The 20,829-nt window shown below is 41.6% G+C and overlaps 1 protein-coding gene across 1 annotated transcript in view; it reads left to right on the top strand.

Annotated features, from left to right (window-relative positions):
- Nucleotides 1–978: 978 nt before the first annotated feature.
- The window catches only part of LOC108710357 (adhesion G protein-coupled receptor E1), a 41,550-nt gene continuing 21,699 nt past the window's right edge, over nucleotides 979–20,829 (top strand). The window contains exons 1-8 of the mRNA XM_041587190.1: nucleotides 979–1,112; nucleotides 2,446–2,586; nucleotides 5,966–6,106; nucleotides 10,143–10,277; nucleotides 10,883–11,023; nucleotides 16,193–16,333; nucleotides 17,936–18,076; nucleotides 20,151–20,291. Of these exons, the coding sequence (XP_041443124.1) occupies nucleotides 1,049–1,112; nucleotides 2,446–2,586; nucleotides 5,966–6,106; nucleotides 10,143–10,277; nucleotides 10,883–11,023; nucleotides 16,193–16,333; nucleotides 17,936–18,076; nucleotides 20,151–20,291 (1,045 nt within the window). The 5' untranslated portion in view covers nucleotides 979–1,048. The remainder of the gene's footprint in view (nucleotides 1,113–2,445; nucleotides 2,587–5,965; nucleotides 6,107–10,142; nucleotides 10,278–10,882; nucleotides 11,024–16,192; nucleotides 16,334–17,935; nucleotides 18,077–20,150; nucleotides 20,292–20,829) is intronic.

Here is a 20,829-nt window from a genome sequence, read left to right as displayed (position 1 = left end):
CAATATAATGATAAATACAAAAAAATAGATGTGTAGGGATGCACCAAATCCATTATTCTGGCATTCGAATGAATCCCGAATCCTTTGTCAAATACTGAACCGAATCAAAAAGCTAATTAGTATATGTAAATTAGGGAAACAGGGGAAAGAGAACCATGTGCGGAGCTAAAACCATTTTGACTTTATTGTTTCTGTGACGAAAAGTCATGTGATTTTTTTAGAGTTGGAATCAGTTCAGCCAGGCACTTGGTTTGGCCAAAACTTGCTGAAAAAGGCCAAATCTTGGCCGAATCCTGGATTCGGTGCATCCCTAATAATGGGTTATAGATGGGTAGAATAATGAGTTCAACACTGCTACTGAGCGGCACTGAGCACTAACACCTACTCCATAAGAAATAAAAGAGTTCAACTGCCTGTCATTAAATACATAACTATAGGAAAGAGAAAGAGAAGAGCAAGAGAAGAGAGCATATGTTCCAGGCAGTCTCAAAAACAATATGAACAATAATATTCATGCAACAAATAGTGATGAGTGAATTCAGTGAAATGGAGAAAAGTTTGCAAACTAGTTTTTTTGAGGCTCGTAAATGTTATCTTTTAAAAAGGTATGGGACCTGTTATCTAAAATGCCTGGGACCTGGGTTTTTCCAGATAATCTGGATACTCTGCAATCTGGATCTTCATTCCTCAATTCTTCTATAAAAGCATGAAATAAACCCAACATAGCTCCCTATAAGGATTAATTATATCATAGTTGGGATCAAGTAAAATGTATTATTTATTATTACAGAGAAAAAGGAAATCATTTTTAAAAATTTGGATAAAATGGAGTCTATGCGAGATGGCCATTCTGTAATTCAGAGCTTTCTGGATAACAGGTTTCTGGATAACGGATCCCAAACCTGTACAATGCACATTTATTGTAATGTGTGTACTTGTAAATTAGATTAAATCTAATTTTAGATGTATTTTAGATGTAGATGAATGCATCAAGCGACCCACACGCTGTGGGGATAACAGAAATTGTACTAATACGATTGGCTCATTCATGTGCTCCTGCCAATCTGGATATAAGGACACTGAAACTGGAACTGCCCAATCACAGTGCAAAGGTGAGTGATTCCCACTTGCCATATTCCTGCTCAGTCACTTCCCAAATACCTCCTGACAGCCCTGTACACAGTACAATAATCAGCTTGTTTTGTTTAACTGGGAAAACTAACAGCGTCGGACTGGAGGGTCAGAGGTCCACCAGGGCTTCCGCCACAGGGGCAACCCCTGAGCCCCCCTGCCTCTACTGCACCGCAACCCCCCTAAAAGCCACCTGCCCCAGCTGCAACCCCCTCACGGACCTGTCCTTTAGTTGCAGCTCCAATCAGTGTGGCAAATTTACTAAAGGGCGATTTACTAATGGGTGCTAGCGTAAATTCGCGCTACTTTGCACCCTTATGCCAGGCGAAGTTGCGCTCTGTCGAAGGGACGTAACTACGCTAATTCACTAAGTTGAGGATTTTCGTGAATGTTACCTCTATCACCAGACTTTACTTCGCCAACGCAGAGCAGGCAAAGTGCAATATAGTAGATAGGGATTGGTCCAAAAAAAGTTGAAATTTTTTTCTAAGTCCCAAAATAACGCTGGCGTCTTTTACTTTTTCTAGGGTGATAGGCTGAAAAAGCTCAAACATTTTTTTTAGGGTACCCTCCTTCCCCCCTACATTTGATAACATATGGCACCTAAACTATAATGTGGGCACATGTCTAGGGCATTGGAACACATTTATTAAGGTTCCCTGGCCTTGTGTAGTGTAATGTATTTGCTGCTGCATATACTGTACGCCCATTCTACTTTAACTGTACGCCGTATGCAAATTTGCCATCGCTAACGTAACTTCGAACCGCTGACCATAATATCATTAGCGCAACTTCGCAAACGATCGGTAACTTGTGCGCAACTTTGGATCTTCGTGAATTTGCGCAGCCCTGGCGAATCTACGCCTGGCAAAGTGCGGCAAAGTGCGGCAAAGTGCAGCAAAGTGCGGGAAGCCAACGCTGGCACAACTTCGGAGGTAAGTAAACTTGCCCCAGTGCCGGGGGGCAAGATCAAGGGGCAGCGTGGGCCACAGACTGGTGCAGGTCTGGGTCGGCGGGGCCAACCAGGGCCAGGGTCCATAAGGTTTTTAACTCGGTGTCCCGTCAGCCAGTCTGACCCTGAATATTAATGAGATCCAGTAGGCAGAACCATGAGGCAAACCAATACATTTTTAAGATGGAAAAATTTAGAAAATGAAGCAGATCTATAGGCTTACTCAACACATTGTATCATTAGAACTACCAGACACTTGGAAGGAAAGATCTTATGCACAAAATAATGAATATCAGTTAATGAATATCCACTGACTGTGTACTTTGCACATTGTATGAAATCTAATTTTCTAACAATTATAGACATAGATGAATGCAGCGAGCAACCCACACCCTGCGGGAATAACAGTAATTGTACTAATACAGTTGGCTCGTTCATTTGCTCCTGCCAATCTGGATACAGGAACATCTCTCATGGAGAATCCACCCTAATACAATGTGAAGGTGAGTGATTCCTCCTGTTCTTTCTCTTGATTACTCTTTTCCCCTATACCTTGTCTGTGAAGTGGTAAACATAAAGAATTAATTTTTATAGTGTAAATAATTAGCATTTTGCAGGTTTGCTAAGCCTACATGGGAGCCTATAGAAGGCAGTGCCTGTTCCTGTGCCTGTAACATTAAAGAAGCAGCAGCAGACCGAAGTTTCCAGACCCTTTGAGGAAGTTGGTTCCGTCAGGGCTAGTTAGCAGATAGTAGGGGCAAGTGAGTTTGCTCCAGGAGTGAAAGTTAGAGAGGGCTAGTGAGCCTGTATTTGGGGCAATAAAGGCTTTACACTAACATCTAGTAACAGGTGATGCACTAGCAAAAAGTGGCGCTGTTACATGTCTATGCCTTGTACAAAATATACCTTCTAGGGATACTAATGAATTACAGCATGCAGAAGCATGAAAAAAAAACATAAATCATAAAATACTTTGCATCATATGAACACAAATAATGCAGGAAGAATACTTGGAGAAAAACTAAAAGGAGACATATTGTAGAAAAAAAAAAAATCTGCTAGCGCATTATACTCTTCTTACACTGCACTGTAGGACAGGAACCAATCAGCGGCTAGGCTGACCTGATAGGGAACTGAAGCCTACTCTGTCCTTTTCTGTTGGTAGGCTGCTGGGGGGGCAAGATATAACTCCAACTTGCAGTGCAGAAGTTAGGAGTGACTGACATTTATCCAAGCACAAGTCACATGACTGAGGGCACCTGGGAAACTGACATGTTTAGCCCCACGTCAGATTTCAACATTAAATATAAAAAAAGATCTGTTTGCTCTTTTGAAAAACAGATATCACCTCAGAAGTCTGTTGGAGCAGCACTATTAACTGATTTTGAAAACAAACATGTTTTCCTGTGACAGAATCCCTTCAAGCTGAGAGGTGGCAGTGGGTGTGGATGGTATAAAAAGGCAGTAGCTCTGAGGAGATGGGCAGAAATGTACAGTGAAACAAGTGAAGAAATGTAGGGAGATACAGCTGAGTTAAGGGCTTTGAAAGTTAGATAAACTAATTTGTATGCTACCATTTGCTTAAAGGACCAGTAACGTCAAAAATTTTTACAAAAAAATTCGTTAGAATACAACGAAAAAAAACAACAACACAAATTAAAATTTAAAATAGCAAAGCCTTTATTAAGAAATAACTTACAGAAACTCCACTTCCTGTCCTCTTCAGAAACGGCGAAAGGGCGACCATCCATCTGCAGCGCTTGATTTCTCCTCCTGGCTATACACTGACAGCGTGTCCTCTGCCCGATCGCGTTCTCCAGCTCTTCTTCATCCAGCAGCAGCATGAAGGCGATGTCTCCCGCTCCTCCGCTCCAGGAATGCAGCCCTGACTGCCGACCCTGTGCCCACTTCGTCACTGTCAAGGCAGCTGAAACAAAGCAGCCGCAAAAGAATGCGTCCAACACTGAGCCGGCAGGAGGAGTAAATAAAAGTAAATCATACAACCCCGGCAGGTCCGCATTGAGTGTATTAGGAGGCTGCGTCTGCACTGCTCCAGGGCGAAAGGCTGTCCCCCACAAAATCCTACCGGTTCACGATTCAACATTCAGCAGCCAAACAGCAGTTTGACAGAGGGAGCAGCAGCAGCTGCAGGCGGGGAGCAGCACGGCTCACCAAAAGAAGCTCGTCCTCCTGGGGTTGCCGGCTCAGTGTTGGACGCATTCTTTTGCGGCTGCTTTGTTTCAGCTGCCTTGACAGTGACGGAGTGGGCACAGGGTCGGCAGTCAGGGCTGCATTCCTGGAGCGGAGGAGCGGAAGACATCGCCTTCATGCTGCTGCTGGATGAAGAAGAGCTGGAGAAGGCGATCGGGCAGAGGACACGCTGTCAGTGTATAGCCAGGAGGAGAAATCGAGCGCTGCAGATGGATGGTCGCCCTTTCGCCGTTTCTGAAGAGGACAGGAAGTGGAGTTTCTGTAAGTTATTTCTTAATAAAGGCTTTGCTATTTTAAATTTTAATTTGTGTTGGTGTTTTTTTTTTGTTGTACTCTAACGAATTTTTTTGTAAAAATTTTTGACGTTACTGGTCCTTTAATAGGCAGTAATGCTAAAGGTTTTAATTGAACAGACTCCCTCTTAGGAGAGAGCAGGAGGACCCGGAGACCGGTTGGTAGGAGATTGCAACTGTCTAAACAGGATAGTAAAATGGGGTGTATCTTAGCAATATTGCAGGTTTTGGCAGTGCCATTAATATGATTAGAGGGACTGGTCAAAGATAACCCCCAGGCAGAAATTAACGGGCCATTAGAAATTAAATGGGTTGTTCACCTTTAAGTTAAAGGAGAAGGAAAGGCATCAAACACTTGGGGGTGCCAAATGTTAAGCACCCCAAGTGATTGTATTGACTTACCTGAAACCCCGGGCCGGTGCTCCTATCAGCAGAAAATTGCACCGGGCCGGGACTATACCAGTGAGCACCACGGAGTGATCTTCTTCTGTCTTCCTTTTTCCTTTGTGCGCTGAGCATACGCATTAGAAAGAAAAGCCGAATTTTAACTAAAAACTGCGCAAGCGTTTGCCCCGGGAAATTTGAAGACGCCGGAAGAGGATTGTTCCATGGTGCTAACTGGTATAATATATTATCATCATTATTTAAAATTGACCATTGTATTTGTCTAATGGAAATATAAAGAGGGGAATGTATATTTTTTACCGTCATGAGCCATCCCCTTGCTTCTAGTTTTTAGCACAATGTTAAGTTCGGTATCCCAAACCCAGAACAAACCCCAAAGTGGGTCACAGCTCACTCTTCTGCCTATAACAGCCGCCTTTCACTTTAGGAGGAGCCCTCTACTACGTGGATGCCGACAAGGTCTTAATATGATAGGACCAAGGAGAGAGTTCTTTGCAGGGTTCTGTGTCAGGATTCTGTGTCACAGTGGGACTTGGATTTTTACTATTGAGTGCTGTTCTTAGATCTAACAGGGAGCTGTTACCTGGTTACCTTCCCATTGTTCTGCTGGTGGGCTGCTGGGGAGGGAGAGGGAGGAGGGTGAATCACTCCAACTTGCAGAGTGACTGAAGTTTATCAGCGTATAAGTCACATAACTGGGGGCACCTGGGAAACTGACAATATGTCTAGCTCCATGTCAGATTTCAAAATTAGATATAAAAAAAATCTGTTTGCTGTTTTAAAAAATGGATTTCAGTGCAGAATTCTGCTGGAGCAGCAATATTAACTGATGCATTATGAAAAAAACATGTTTTCCCATGACAGTATCCCTTTAAGTTTCATGGGAAAAATATAAATGATTTGTATAATGAAACTGTATATATAAATTGTAGCCTTGAAAATTATATAAAACCTAATTTTGTGTCTTTTTTAGACATAGATGAATGCAGTGAGCAACACAGACTTTGTGGGAATAACAGTAATTGTACTAATACTAATGGCTCATTCATATGCTCCTGCCTGTCTGGATACAGGAACATCTCTCAAGAAGATTCCACCAGGATACAATGTGAAGGTGAGTGATTCCCCCTTGATCTAAAATAAAGTAAAAAAAAACAGGGTTCAAAAACTGAGCTTTTATTTTCAAAATTTGCAGTAGAAACTGACGTCACAACCCAGCACCAACATCATTTCTCATGTGTGCACCTGCCTGCATACCGGGCCAGGAGCTCATGTATAGATACTCATTCCCCAGCTTATCCCTAACTATATCTGGCTACTCCCTAACTCATAGTAGGTTACTGAAAGACTATCAGAACCCCCTGGCGACTGAAAGGCAATAATACAACCTTTATGGAATCTTACCTGCAGCAAATCAGAACATTTCTCTATAGCAGTTGTCTAGCCATTGCTCTGTCCCTTCTTGGTTCTTCCTTTCTTAAAGGAGAACTAAACCCTAAAAATTAATATGGCTAAAAATACTTTATATACTGAACTTATTGCACCAGCCTTACGTTTCAGCTTGTCAATAGCAGCAATGATCCAGGACTTCAAACTTGTCACAGGGGGTCACCATCTTGGAAAGTGTCTGTGACACTCACATGCTCAGTGGGCTCTGATTGGCTGTTGAGAAGCTAAGCTTAGGGGTCGTCACTAATTATCCAGCAGAAAATGAGCTTCCCCTGTAATATAAGCTGATGCTACAGGTTTGCTGATTATTAAATTCTGATGCTAATTGCACTGGTTTCTGTGTTGCCATGTAGTAATTATCTGTATTAATTACTAATCAGCCTTATATTGTGACATTTCTATTCTATGTGTACTGTATATTGTGAGAGGGTCCCTAAGCTCAGTAAGTGACAGCAGCACAGATCATGTTCAGTGAATCAGCAGAAAAGAAGATGGGGAGCTACTGGGGCATCTTTGGAGACAAAGATCTTTACTGCTAAAGGGCAAAACAAAATGTACAACATTTCTAGCCTACATCTTCAGCTAAGCTTTAGTTTTCCTTTAAAACACCTGAAAAAGGATTGGGAACCCCCACATTCTGAACACTAACGGAACTTGCATGATCCTGTTGTGCAGTTTTTACTAGACCTTTCCAAGACAGAGACGTTCTAGTTGCTTTAGAGGGGACCTGTAACCCAAAAAAATAATTCCAATTTTTTTTTTCTATTCTGTTTGTCAAGCAAAATAAACTTTACTTATATTATATAATTTATTTAAATCTTGTTTCCTTCAGTCCACAATCACAGCTCGCAGGGAGTGCCATTTTGTGAAACTGTTATTAAATCAAGCTTAGCATCATCCTAAATTCTTATGTGCCAGAATAGGGGACCTGATGCCCCTGCCCAGACAAAGCCAACACAGTTATAGAATGTATAAAAATAGGGGTGTGGAAGCACTCTAAAGGCTAAGTAATAGTATATTTAAGTATAATGGAAGTGCTAGTTTTAATGCACATTCCCTGGGCCCCTGTCTCAAAAGTAAGTTTACAAAACAGGGGTTTTTAGTTACAAAGTTATGATCATAAAGTTGAAAAGCCACCATACCACGTCAAGGTAAACCCCATATGGCGGTCCCTAACTTGTTTGCCTTTCGGCCATAGTATAAAAAGTCTTACTGCATAGTAGCATTCAGTGTAATCAGTGTCTGTTGAACCTTGGTTTCAGTGAAAAGGATCTATCCTCCCCCGCCAGTATGCGGCTTTTAAGGGAGGTTTGACGTGGTATGGTGGCTTTTTCAATTTTATGATCATAACTTTGGTAACTAAAAACCCCTGTTTTGTAAAAACATGCACTTGCATTTATTTTGAATTATTTATGAGACAGGGGCCCAGGGAAGTGCATTGTAAGTAGCACTTCCATTATATTTGAATATATTTTGATTTAGCCTTGAGTGCTTCCACAATTCCCCTCCAACACAGTTATAGACAATGAAGAGGGAGGGAAATGTGAGGGTGCAGTGACATCTAAGAAGTGCAGAATGGAAAGTCAAAGTAATTAAAGTAAAAGTGGCCCCATATCTGTGCCTGAAACAGGAATTTGTTCTCTCTTAAAGACTCACTGGTTTCTATGACATAAAGACTTCCTCACTCAGTAAGGATTATGATATATAAATATATATTTAGTGAGGTATGTATTTATAAACTTTTAAGTTTACATTTTTATGTAGCGGCGATACCCAAGGGTGCATAGGAGGCTTGAAATAGTGACAGTCACAGGATTTTTTATATTTGGATTCGGTTCAACCAGTCACTTGGATTTGCTGAAATAGGTCAAATTTTGGCCGAATCCTGGATTCGTTTCATCCCTAATAATGGGTTATAGATGGGTAGAATAATGGGTTCAGCTAGTGACCTGCTCTGAGCACTAACACCTTCCTCATAGGAAATGAAAGTGTTCAACTGCCTAAAGTCATTAAATACATAACTATAGGAAAATGAATTACAAGGAGCCTCTAAATGCAAAAAATTAGCATCTACCCTGATTTACGAAGAAGAGCATCTTGAATTCCTGTTGGGAGCAGGCCCGATTGGCTGTGGGTTCTGGCAAATGCCAGAGGGGCTGCTGTAAGATGCCAAAGACACTCACTATTTAGTGGGCTGGTGGGGAGCTGTTTGGGCCTCTTTGTGGTATGTTGGGGCCTTTGGATACGTAAAATGCCAGGGCCTATTTTGATTCTCAGTCCAGACCTGATTGGTAGTGTATGTTCCGCGCAGTCTCAGAATGAACAGCTATTGATTGCATGACCATTAACCGGGTTAACTCAGCATGCTACTTGGGGGTCATCTTTGACTCCTTCTCTAATCATATTAATAATACTCCCAAAACCTGTAGTTTCTTCCAATACAGCCAAGATACACCTGTTTCTTTCACAAACAACAGCCAAAACACTAATCCATGCCCTTATATTATCCCGTTTAGATAGTTGCAATCTCCGCCTAACCAGCCTTCCTGACTGCTATCTCTCTCCCCTCCAATCAGTCTTGAACTCTGCTACCAGGATCCTTCTGCTCTCTCCTAAGCGTTATAGTACATGGCAGATTCGGGGAGATTTAGTCGGCCAAAGTCGTCCGAAGCTTCCTTGTGAGGCAACTTCGGGCGACCTCAGAAATCGAAGCACCGCGAGTGCATTGCCGCAGGCGATTTTTCATTTTAGCAGGCAGAAGGCATGGGGAAGGCAGTTCGGGGAGATTGTCGCCCTGAAGAAGAGGCAATTAGTCGCCAGGCGACTAAATCTCCATGAATCTGCCTGTGTGCTAAAGCCCTAAAAGGGAACCTGCTAAACCCCAACTAAAATCCCTAGCGTGGCTACCTGTTAAGCAAAGGATAGCATATCAACTCCTTCTACTAACATTCATAGCCCTTCACTACTCAGCTCCTCACTACATTCCTTCTCTTGTCTCACTGTACGTTCCTGGTCATCTTCTCAGCTCCTCTCAGAGCCACATTCTCTTCACACCATCCATATACACTGCCAACTCTCGTTTTTAAACCCTTCTATCTTGCTCCTCCTTCACTCTGGAATTCCATCTCTGAATTCCTCCGTAAGGAATCCTCTCTCAAACTCTTCTAGAAACAAACTGTGATGTTTATACAAATGGCCTGCAGGTGTCACATTAGTTATACTGTGTATACATAGTACTATCAATACTGCTTAAGAGTGATGGAGTTAGAATTTACTGTTGTGTAATGGCTGCATGAGTCTGCTAATAAAGCACTGTTATACTCTACTCATCCTCGGCTACCAAACATAATAAAAATGGAGTTTACCTTTTGGAGCACTAGAACATTAGACTAGTCCTGTGCCTACCGACTATGCCTTACCTTGTGCCTGTTTGTTACCCTCTCATCCACTAAGACTGTAAGCTCTACGGGGCAGGAACCTCCTACCCACTATGTCTCGAACCACATAGCACTTAAGCTCTTTGTCCTGATATGAGCTCTGTGTATATTTATTATGTGATTAGTTTTCTCCCGGTTTACTTAGTTATACATACATACATTCAATAATATTAATGCAACAAATATACTCATTTGTACAATGCACGTTTATTCTAATGTGTGTACTTGTAAATGATATGACATCTAATTGTGTATGTATTTTAGATGTAGATGAATGCAGTGAGCAACCCACTCTCTGTGGGAATAACAGTAATTGTACTAATACTGATGGCTCATTCATGTGCTCCTGCCAGTCTGGATATAAGGACATTTCTGGAACTGCCCAATCACAGTGCAAAGGTGAGTGATTTTCCTGCTTGCCATATTCCTGCTCAGTCACTTCCCATACTGTATACCTCCTGACAGACCTGTGCACAATACAATAACCAGCTTGTTTTGTTGGGGAAACTAACAGCTTCGGACTGGAGGGTCGGAGGCCAGGGTGTCTGCCACAACCCCCCTACAGGACCCCTGCCCTACCGCAACCCCCTCTGGACACCGCACGTACCTGTCCTGTAGTTGCAGTTCCAATCAGAGCTGGGGAGGGGCGAGATCAGGTGGCAGCGTGGGCCACAGATTGGTGCGGGTCTGGGTAGTCAGGACCAACAAGGGCTGGGGGCCGTGGCTTTTTACCCGGTGTCCCGTCAGCCAGTCCGACCCTGAATATTAATGATATACAGTAGGCAGAACCATGAGGCAAACCAATAAATATATAAGATGGAAGAATTAGGGAAATGAAGCAGATCTATAGGCTTATTTAACACCTTGATCATTAGAACTACCAGACACTTGGAAGAAAAGATACACCTGAGTCTTATGCACAAAATAATGCATATCGATTAATAAATATCCACTGACTGTGTAATTGTACATTGTATGAAATCTAAATTTTCTTACAATTATAGACATAGATGAATGCAGCGAGCAACCCACACCCTGCGGGAATAACAGTAATTGTACTAATACAGTTGGCTCATTCATTTGCTCCTGCCAATCTGGATACAGGAACATCTCTAAAGGAGGATCCACCGTGATACAATGTGAAGGTAAGTGATTCCTCCTGTCCTTTCTCTTGCTTACTCTTTTCCCATTATATTGTACCTTGTCTATACCCTGTACAAAATACAACCTCTAGGGATACTAATGAAATACAGTATGCAGAAGCATGAAAAAACAAAAACAAATGATAAAACGTTTTGCATAATATGAACACAATGTAACAGTACCTGTTGTGCCTGTTGTGCGGCGGGGTCGTCCACCGCGTCGTCGGCGGGGACACCCGCCGCATGATCCACGAGTCGGCGCTGGCGCCGGCACCATCTTGGACTCTAGGGCGCGCGCGGCGCGCCTGCGCGCCTCTTAAAGGTGCTGGCGCATTTGTGCCAGTACGTTTTTGACGCCCGTTTGGCGCGAAATTTGAACATTTATAAGGCCCATTCTGTCTCCCAGCCAGTGACCGTGATAGAATTTTGATTCTGGTGGTTCCTGAAGCCTTGTGCTGTCTGTTCCTGTGATACTTGTATCTGTTATTCCGGTTTGATCCCTGCCTGTTCCTGACTATTCTGACATCCGTATCCTGACCTTTGCCTGCATCTCGACTACTCTTTCTGCCTGACCCCATCTGTTTGATTACCTGGTTTGACCCTTGCCTGCCTGACGATTCTTGATATCCGCCTGCCTCGACCCTGCCTGTTTGACCATCCTTCTGCCTAATCCTTTGTACCGTGACCTTCGGCTCAAAAAGACTTTGCTAACAGCCGTGCCCCTTCGCCAGCTAGAACATCTCGCCTTGCACCCCTCGTTAAGTCCAGGTGGCACCCAAGTAAGCTGAGGGCTCCTCCCGAAGCCCAACGGTGGTCACACTAGCTGGTGAAGCCGAGCCGAGACCAGGGTGCTTGGCATTTGTTCTGGTATCGGGTGCCAGCCGTGACACACAAATAATGAATGAGAAATATTGGAGAAAAAACTTAAAGGAGGCACATTGTATAAAAAAAAGAATCTGCCAGTGCATTATACTCCTATAACTATAGAAGGAATGCACTTAAAAATATGTGTTTGGTTTATTGAAAAATTCCCCCAAAACCCAGCTAGCCCTGCCCCATTAATTCTCTAGCTATGCAGCGGAGCCGGTGGCACTCAGCACACTGTACTGTAGGATATGAACCTATCAGCAGCGAGGCTGACCTGATAGGGAACTGAAACCTGTTGTGTTATTTTCTGCTGATGGGCAGCGAGATATAACTCCACCTTGCAATCCAATAGTAAATCTAAGCACAAGTCACATGACTGAGGGTACCTGGGAAACTGACATGTTTAGCCTCATGTCAGATTTCAAAATTCAATATAAAGAAAATCAGTTTGCTCTTTTGAAAAACAGATTTCAGTGCAGAAGTTTGTTGGATCAGCACTATTAACTGATTTTGAAAACAAACATGTTTTCCTGTAGAGTGAAGAAATGAAGGGAGAAACAGAGAACAAAAGTGCTTTGAAAGTTAGAAAAAGTAATTTTTATACTATCATTTGCTTAATAGGCAGTAATGCTAAAGGTTTTATTTGGAGTTGAACAGGCTAGCAGCAGAGTTTAAGATTGATTGAGGGGAGAGAGGTGGGAGTCTGGGAGACCGGTTAGTAGGAGATTGCCAAACAGGATAGTAAAAGGGCACGGATTAGTGTTTCTAGCTGTTACTTGTTAAATAAAGGGGTGTATCTTGGCAATATTGCAGAGGAAAAATCAGCAGGTTTTGACAGTGGTATTAATATGGTTAGAGAAGTAGAGTGACTGGCCAATGATAACCCCCAGGTAGGCATTAACAAGAGCCCACGACTAAGCACCCTGAGGGGTGTGAATGGCGTAGGGTGGATGGAGATGAAGCTATACTTTTAAATTTTTCAACCAATGAATTAATTTTTTAACTGAATATCTCTGGTTTTGTGGATCCTGTTCAAGTGCCGGTCAGCCCTGCTTCCTTATCTTAGGCATTAACAGGGCCATTAGAAATTAACAGGGTTAATGGTCATGCCATCAATAGTAATGGTGAAAGGAGGAGGGGCTGGGTTTGGGTGTGAAGACCATGAGCACAGTTTTTTGGGTTTTTTTGAATTTACAAGGGTGGGGGTAAGGGATATACAACAGCTTGGTTCACATGTATTAATACCTGTTAACACTTGGTTTTTCCATTTCTCCAATACAATTGGGTAATCAAAAAAGAATTTTTAGCAACATAATCATCAAAACATGGAATAGCAAAGGTCAATCATACATAGTACCTTACATGCAACCAATTCACTATGCCTTAGTATCCATTTGGTCTGTTGGCTGGCATAAGCCTTGTGGATTGATGTCTAGCCATGGATCCCATATCTTTTCAAATTTTCCAGGGCAGCCTCTGGCTAAGTAGATAAGCTTTAGGGCTGTTACTGACGAGCGGTTGTAGCTGCGCTCCCCTGCGTTCCGTTTTTCTGCGTTCAGCCGCAGGGGAGCACAGGAATAGACGCATTACGTTTTTTCCAATGGGGCTGTACTCACACAGTCGCGTGTAGGCGCCGAACGCAGGAAAAATGCAGCATGTTGCGTCTCAACCTGTGTTCGGCGTCTACACGCGCCTGTGTACAGCCCCATTGGAAAAAATGTAATGCATCTATTTCTGCGCTCCCCTGCGGCTGAACGCAGAAAAACGGAACGCAGGGGAGCGCAGCTACAACCGCTTGTCAGTAACAGCCCTAATAGATGGAAGAACTTTGTTAATTAAGTTAACCCATTGAGCCACTGTGGGAAAGTAATTGCCCATCCAGCACATAATTACCTCTTTATTGGCATAATATAGGGTTGTTCTCATGAGCGACCTGGTCCATTTTAGGGGAAGCAGTTCTTCCACTAGTCCAAGTAAGCAGACCTCAGGGGAACATAAATGTGGAAGTAATAGATTGTCTGCCAAGTATCTCATTGCCCCTAGCCTACATCTAGCATTGCCATGCTAGATGTAGGAAAGACGCCTCAGGTTGTTGGCATCTCGGGCACTCAGCCCCAGGTTGTCGGCCGATTTTCTATAGCTAGATACTAAGTTTGGCTTGTTCAATTTAGTCTTTAACTGCTGGTATGAAGGAAAAGTCTGGTCCACTAGGGTATCCCCTAGAAATTTTAAGCCTAACAGTTGCCAGTATGCAAAATTCTGCAAAGATTCCAATTGGGGCAGATTAGAGTTTTTCCAGAGTGGTAGGTGAGAGGAAAGTATTGGCGGTTTGTGCCCCGATGAGCATGCTATCTTCCAGGCTCTGAAGGGGGTAATTATTGGTGGTGGGTAACTGCTATAATCCGCTAATTGTCTATGTGACAAATTCTTAATTGCCCAGCCTTGTGGCCAGGAATAGGAGACCAGGGTCATCTATGTCGCTATGGAACCATTTGTGTATTTGGTATATTTGGCTGGCTAGAAAGTATAAGCGTAAGTGCGGTAGAGCTAAAGCACCTTTGTCCAGCGGGGCTGCTAGGGAGGTCCAAGCTATATGTGGAGATTTGTTGGCCCAAAGAAAGGGGAGTAAGACAGCGTTCACTTTTCAAAAAATAGTCTCTGGGATCCATATAGGAGAATTATGTCGCTTGTAGAGCAATTTAGGCAGGGAAAACATATTATATAGATTGATTCTGCCCCTTATAGTAATAGGTAATGTGGACCAGACATTAGCAAGATGGATTAGCCATATGGATTATGGAGGAGGCTACTTTGGAATAGTCATGTGGCTAGTATTGTGACAAATATTTAGCTTCTGTGTTTATAAGCGATTTAGGCCTATAGGAATCACAGAGATCAGGGTCCTTTCCTTACCATGAGCACAGTTTTAGTTAGGTTTGAGCCACCATTTGTTTCGTGATAATTAAAGGGCAAAAAAATAAAATCCCATTTTTACTTTCTTTAATGAAAAAATCTCCAATATACTTTAATTAGAAAATGTGTACCGTTTTTATAAGATACCTGACTATATGCAGTGAAATTCTCCCTTCATTTACTGTTGTGGATAGGAATTGTCAGATGGTCCCTAACTGCTGAGCAGGGAAACAATCATACTTATGAACAGCAGGGGGAGCCCCCGCCTTACTTCCCAGCCATGCAGAACTCAAGCAGCTTTGTTTATGACGATCCCTAAGCAGCCCAGACCACACTGAGCATGTGCTCAGTCTTAGTCTTGCAAAGATGAATAACAAAGTTACAAGATGGTGACCCCCTATAGCCAACTTTGGAAGCATAAATCATTTGTTTGATTAGGCTTGTGGTGCAGTAAGTTCATGTTTATATTTAGTATACAAAATACAGCATTTCTAGCCTTATTCTATTTTACACTTTAAAGAGATATACTGACACCAGAAATTAATCTTTTTTTACACCTATCATAATATTATCTTTGCATGATATCTATATTAAGCTCCATGTGGGTTTTTTTTTTTTGGTGATTTTTAATATGATGCAATAAAAATGTTTTTATTAAAAGCATGGATTTAGAAGAATCTTTTGAATTTGTAGTTTTACCTCTGTTTGGTCACTAGAGGTCTCTATCATGCTATAATATTGTCTAATTAGTTACTGAGTTCTTTGTCCCAGTCTTCTTTGTGGACCAATATTATCTATAATTTTGCCATAAAAGTAATTACAGATGCTTTTACATATTAGTTTTCAAAAGAGAGACAGAAAGAGCAGTTACTGTATATCAGCCAAACATCTGTGGAGACAACAAACCACCAGGGCCGGAACTAGAGGTAAGCAGAGTAGGCACGTGCCTAGGGCGCAAAGCTGGAGGGGCGCCAGGCACGTAACTTCTGTGCCTCTCCTACCCCCTAGTCCAGTCCCTGCTCTGGCTGACGTTTGGAATCTTTGTTTGCGCATGCGCACTTGTCTTTTTTGTGCATGCGCACTGGCGTTTTTCAAGCATGCGCACTCGCATATTGGGCACTTTGCCCGGCCAGGCTGCCTATGGCGCCTGCCCGGGTTGGCCCGGCACTGCAAACCACCACAGTAGATGTAATTAGTCCATCTCACACCTTAGGTCTAAACCTTGCCTTGTCACTTTGATTGTGATTAATTGATACCATACCTGGATACCTGGCTAGTGAACGCAACATGAGTTCAAATTGCTGCCACTGGCAAATGTATCAAGTAACAACACACACAAATATGTCAATTGTGCAACTGTAAATGAGTTCAAATCTACTTTTTTTATTATAGACATAGATGAATGCAATGAGGAAGCCGCACACTGTGGGAAAAACAGTAATTGTACTAACACAGCTGGCTCATTCTTTTGCTCCTGCCACTCTGGATACAGGAACGTCTCTCAAAGAGAAACCACCCAAACGAAATGTGAAGGTAAGTGATTCCTCCTGGCCCTATTTTGACTTATTTCATTTATATCTCTTCTCTTTGTCCTGTGCAGAATGCAATGATCAGCCTCCTGCCTTAAAGGGCATGTAAAGGCAAAAAATTCAAATCCCATTTTTACTTTCTTTAATAAAAAAGAAACATATCTCCAATATACGTTAATTAAAAAATGTTTACCGTTTTTATAAGAAACCTGACTGTATGCAGTGAAATTCTCCCTTCATTTACTGCTGTGGATAGGAATTGTCAGACAGTCCCTAACTGCTGAGCAAGGAAACAATCATACTTATGAACAGGAGGGGGTGCCCCCGCCTTACTTCCCAGCCATGCAGAACTCAAGCAACTTTGTTTATGACGATCCCTAAGCAGCCCAGACCACACTGAGCATGTGCACAGTCTTAGTCTTGCAAAGATGTTTAACAAAGTTACAAGATGGTGACCCCCTGTAGCCAACTTTGAAAGCATAAATCATTTGTTTGATTAGGCTTGTGGTGCAGTAAGTTCATGTTTATATTTAGTATACAAAATACAGCATTTCTAGCCGTATTCTATTTTAGACTTTACATGCACTTTAATAGTGATACTAATGATATACAGTATGCAGAAACATAAGATATACAATAAAATAGTATCACAATAGCCTTGGATATTGTGCTGTCCAAGAAATCATCCAAGTATGATGTAGAGAGTGATACCTGAGACAAGTTGCAGTTTTAACTATTTAGCATTTTATTCAGCAGCTCTCCAGTTTGCAAATTCTCCAGTTTGCAATTTCAGCAATCTGGTTGCTAGGAGCCTAATTACCCTAGCCACCAGGCACTGATTTTAATAAAATACTAAAATATGAATAGTAACAATAACAATAAATTTGTAGCCTTACAGAGCATTTGTTTATCAGATGGTGTCAGTGACCCTCATTTGAAATACTCCATCTTCAACCTGTCAAGGTCCTGTAGAAGTCAATGGCAAAGGTCCTACTTGCAATTTGAAGATTATATGATCTGTGATACGATAATCTGAACATGTTGGTCTTTTCCGCCGATTCCATGAAAAATGTAAATCGCTGGCGGGATGACACTTGGAGCAATTCGTTTTCCGAAGTGAGGCAACTTCGGGCGACTTCGGAAACGAAGCACTCCAAGTGCCATCCCACCGGCGATTTACATTCTAGCCAGTGGGAGGCAGTTAGGGGAGATTAGTCGCCAGAAGAAGAGGAGATTTGTCGCCGGGTGACTAATCTCCCAGAATCTTAGCGTGTGCCCTGAACCTTAAAAGCTAAACTAGTGAATGTAATCTTATTTAACGATAACTGGTTTAAATACTTTGCAACCAAAAATCAAAACCAAACGGCATGTGTTTTGTTTTTATGTTTTATGTGTTATAAAACAATAAAAATTAAAAACAACCTTTAAAACCTCTTCTAGCATGTGGTTTCTGCTGTATGTGTACATTTGGCTTTAAGTATAATGCAGAAGTATGTACAAAAAATATAAATACAAAAAGCATACTAATTTTTTCTGTGCAGCTGTACTTATACTGCTATTTGGGTCCTTCTAAACTATAAGAAATCTAATTTTGTATCCATCATAGATATAGATGAATGCAGTGAGCAACCTACACGCTGTGGGGATAACAGTAATTGTACTAATACTTTTGGCTCATTCATTTGCTCCTGCCAGTCTGGATACAGGAATGTCTCTCAAGAAGGTTCCACCCAAGTACAGTGTAAAGGTAAGTGATTCTTCCTTTCTTTCTTACTCTTCCCATATAGTGATGAGCAAATTTTTCGCATTTCAACGTCAAATTTTCGTGAAACTGGGCAACAATTCAAAACTAAAAATTCGGCATAAGAAAAAACTGGCATTTACTTTAATGAGTTTGGACATAAAAGGTGCAGAGACAAAAAAAGTTGCCAGAACAAAGATGCATTTGGATGGAGAAAAATTGTTACTCGTGTAAAATATTGCCACATGTAAAAAAGAAATTTCACCGTTTCGCTAATTTTTCAGAGGAGCGAAACAGGACAGATTCGGTCATCACTATTCCCATATAACTTCTCTTTGCTCTGTTTACAATCTACTGTATTAATCAAGCTACTAATAAAATACAGTATGCAGGAACATGAAATAAAACCACCAATAAAACAATCTGGGAGAATAAGGAAAGGGGAGCAGTTTTGAATGATCCAAACTTCTCACACAGATACAGGACTTCTGGAAGGAAGCAACAGAATATTGTAAGGCAAATACCGAGAAATACTTCTAGGTAGCAATAGTATGAAGAGCAGACAGTTTTTTCTGAAATTGTAATAAGTAGGCAGTAAATTTATGCATGGTTTCCGGGCCTAGTCTGACCCTGTACCAAAGAAAACTCCACCTACTTATTATTTATTTTTATGTGATTTTTAGAAGAACATTTAACAATGGGTGATTCATTTAATTTTCATCATTTGATAACTACACTTCTAAAAATCCCCTAGGAATAAATAGAAAGTGTGTGAGTTTTTTTCTGGTAAACTGTCATCTCATATTTCGATAAATCTGTCCCTAAGTTTGTACATACAAGGGTATGTTTTATGATTAGTTTTATGACTAGTGATACAATAAGGGCTTCAAAAATATAAACATGTGTGTGGAAGGGGAATTACATTTAAAATAATAATTATGTTTTCCCTTTGCCATTGAAGATGGTAAAAACTACTGCATCCAAAGTATTGTAGGGGGATCAGTCAAGTCCTTACCCTGTTTTTCTGTCTGTGACATCATATAGCCCAGTTACAGGCTGAGGAGCCATCCGATTTGCTGGGCACCCCAGTGCATCCCTGGGAGTGCCTGACTTTGGAGCCAAATGTACAGGGTTACACACAGAGCTTATAAAGGAGCCCCTGTGGTAGCTGCCAGCAGAGAGAGCTAGTGACAGTGCTGCTTGAAAGGAATAACCAGGAAGAGCTTAGAAAGGGCTGTTTTGTGCTCTGCATTGAGAAAGTTCAGGGAGAACCAGTTTCTATCTCCTGCCTGTGGATACTTAGGCTACTGTGTGTTTCCCCAGGGTGAGGACAGGTCTTGCTCATGTACCTGCCATGTGGGAGCAGCTACTACTTTGAAAGGGAAAGGTACCTTGGGGAAGGTAGCGCTACCTGGGGACATAAGAGCTCTTGGGGAAGGGACATTGAACTGACTGGATTAATTCTACATTTATCCACCTGGTGTAGAGTGTGGGACTGTGGCATTGAGAGACTGTGCCAGAGGTTGATAGACCAAACAGGTTTCCCAGAGTAAAGTGATATTGTGTAATTTGCATTTACAACTATTGCATACAGTTTTATATAAAGTTTATATTTGTTTTACTGAAACTTTGTGTTTTATTTTTCCTAGTGGAAATCCCCTGAGGTGTGCTCTGCAGTGTTCCCTAGGTGGAGGCACTGCTCTGTAAATCCTAGTTCCCAGTACTTTTCATACGCAAAAGGGAATCAGGGCCCTGGATTGCAAATGGTTAATTGCTATTTAAAGAGTCAGTAACCAAATTAGGGTTATAGTATTTAAAAGCATTATACTTATCTTCATTATTTAAAATTTACCATTATATTTGTCTAATGGAAATATAAAGAGGGGAATGTAATTTTTTCCCCATCATGATTCATCCCCCCCAGCTTCTAGTTTCTGGCCTGAGAAGTGTTAGTTCTACTATATGTGCACATTTAATGGCATATAATATAGATGCAAACACAATGATTTGTATATTGGAGCTGTAAATATAAATTGTAACCTTGAAAATTATATGAAATCTAATTTTGTATCTATTTTAGACATAGATGAATGCAGTGAGCAACACACACTTTGTGGGAATAACAGTAACTGTACTAATACTGATGGCTCATTCACATGCTCCTGCCAGTCTGGATACAGGAACATCTCTCAAGAAGGTTCCACCCCGATACAATGTGAAGGTGAGTGATCCCGCCTTGATCTATACTTACTTACACTCTTCCCATATATCTTCTCCGTGCCTTGTCAGACATATGCTACACGGCACCTTAAAGTAAAACATACTTCCGCTTGTTAACAAAAAACATGTAGGGTGAATATCTAGAAATATACCTAGAAATATTTCTAGCAGCATGAAGAGTGGATGCAGCCTGATTAGAAATTGTGCTATGTAAGCAAATTTATCAGTCAAGATGGAGAATCTATTTCACAGGTATGTAATTGGTAAATTAGGCTGATTCTGTTCTTTAGAGTACATTACTAATTTGTCTGCATGATAATTTGTGCAGCTGTGTATGATTTGTAAATTATAGACTTGTAAATAATATGAAATTTAATGTTAAACCCATCATAGATATAGATGAATAGAAAGAGCAACCTACATGTTGTGGGAACTGCAGTAGGGTAACTTGCCAGTGCCAGGCCCCCCTGCCAATAAAACTGAGAGGCCCCAGACCAAACAGTCCTCTTCCCCTGCCCCCCCACCTCCGACCCACTCAC

Source organism: Xenopus laevis, chromosome 3L, assembly GCF_017654675.1.
Source record: "Xenopus laevis strain J_2021 chromosome 3L, Xenopus_laevis_v10.1, whole genome shotgun sequence".
Lineage (NCBI taxonomy): Eukaryota > Metazoa > Chordata > Amphibia > Anura > Pipidae > Xenopus > Xenopus laevis.
This window is presented reverse-complemented; position numbering and strand designations above follow the sequence as displayed.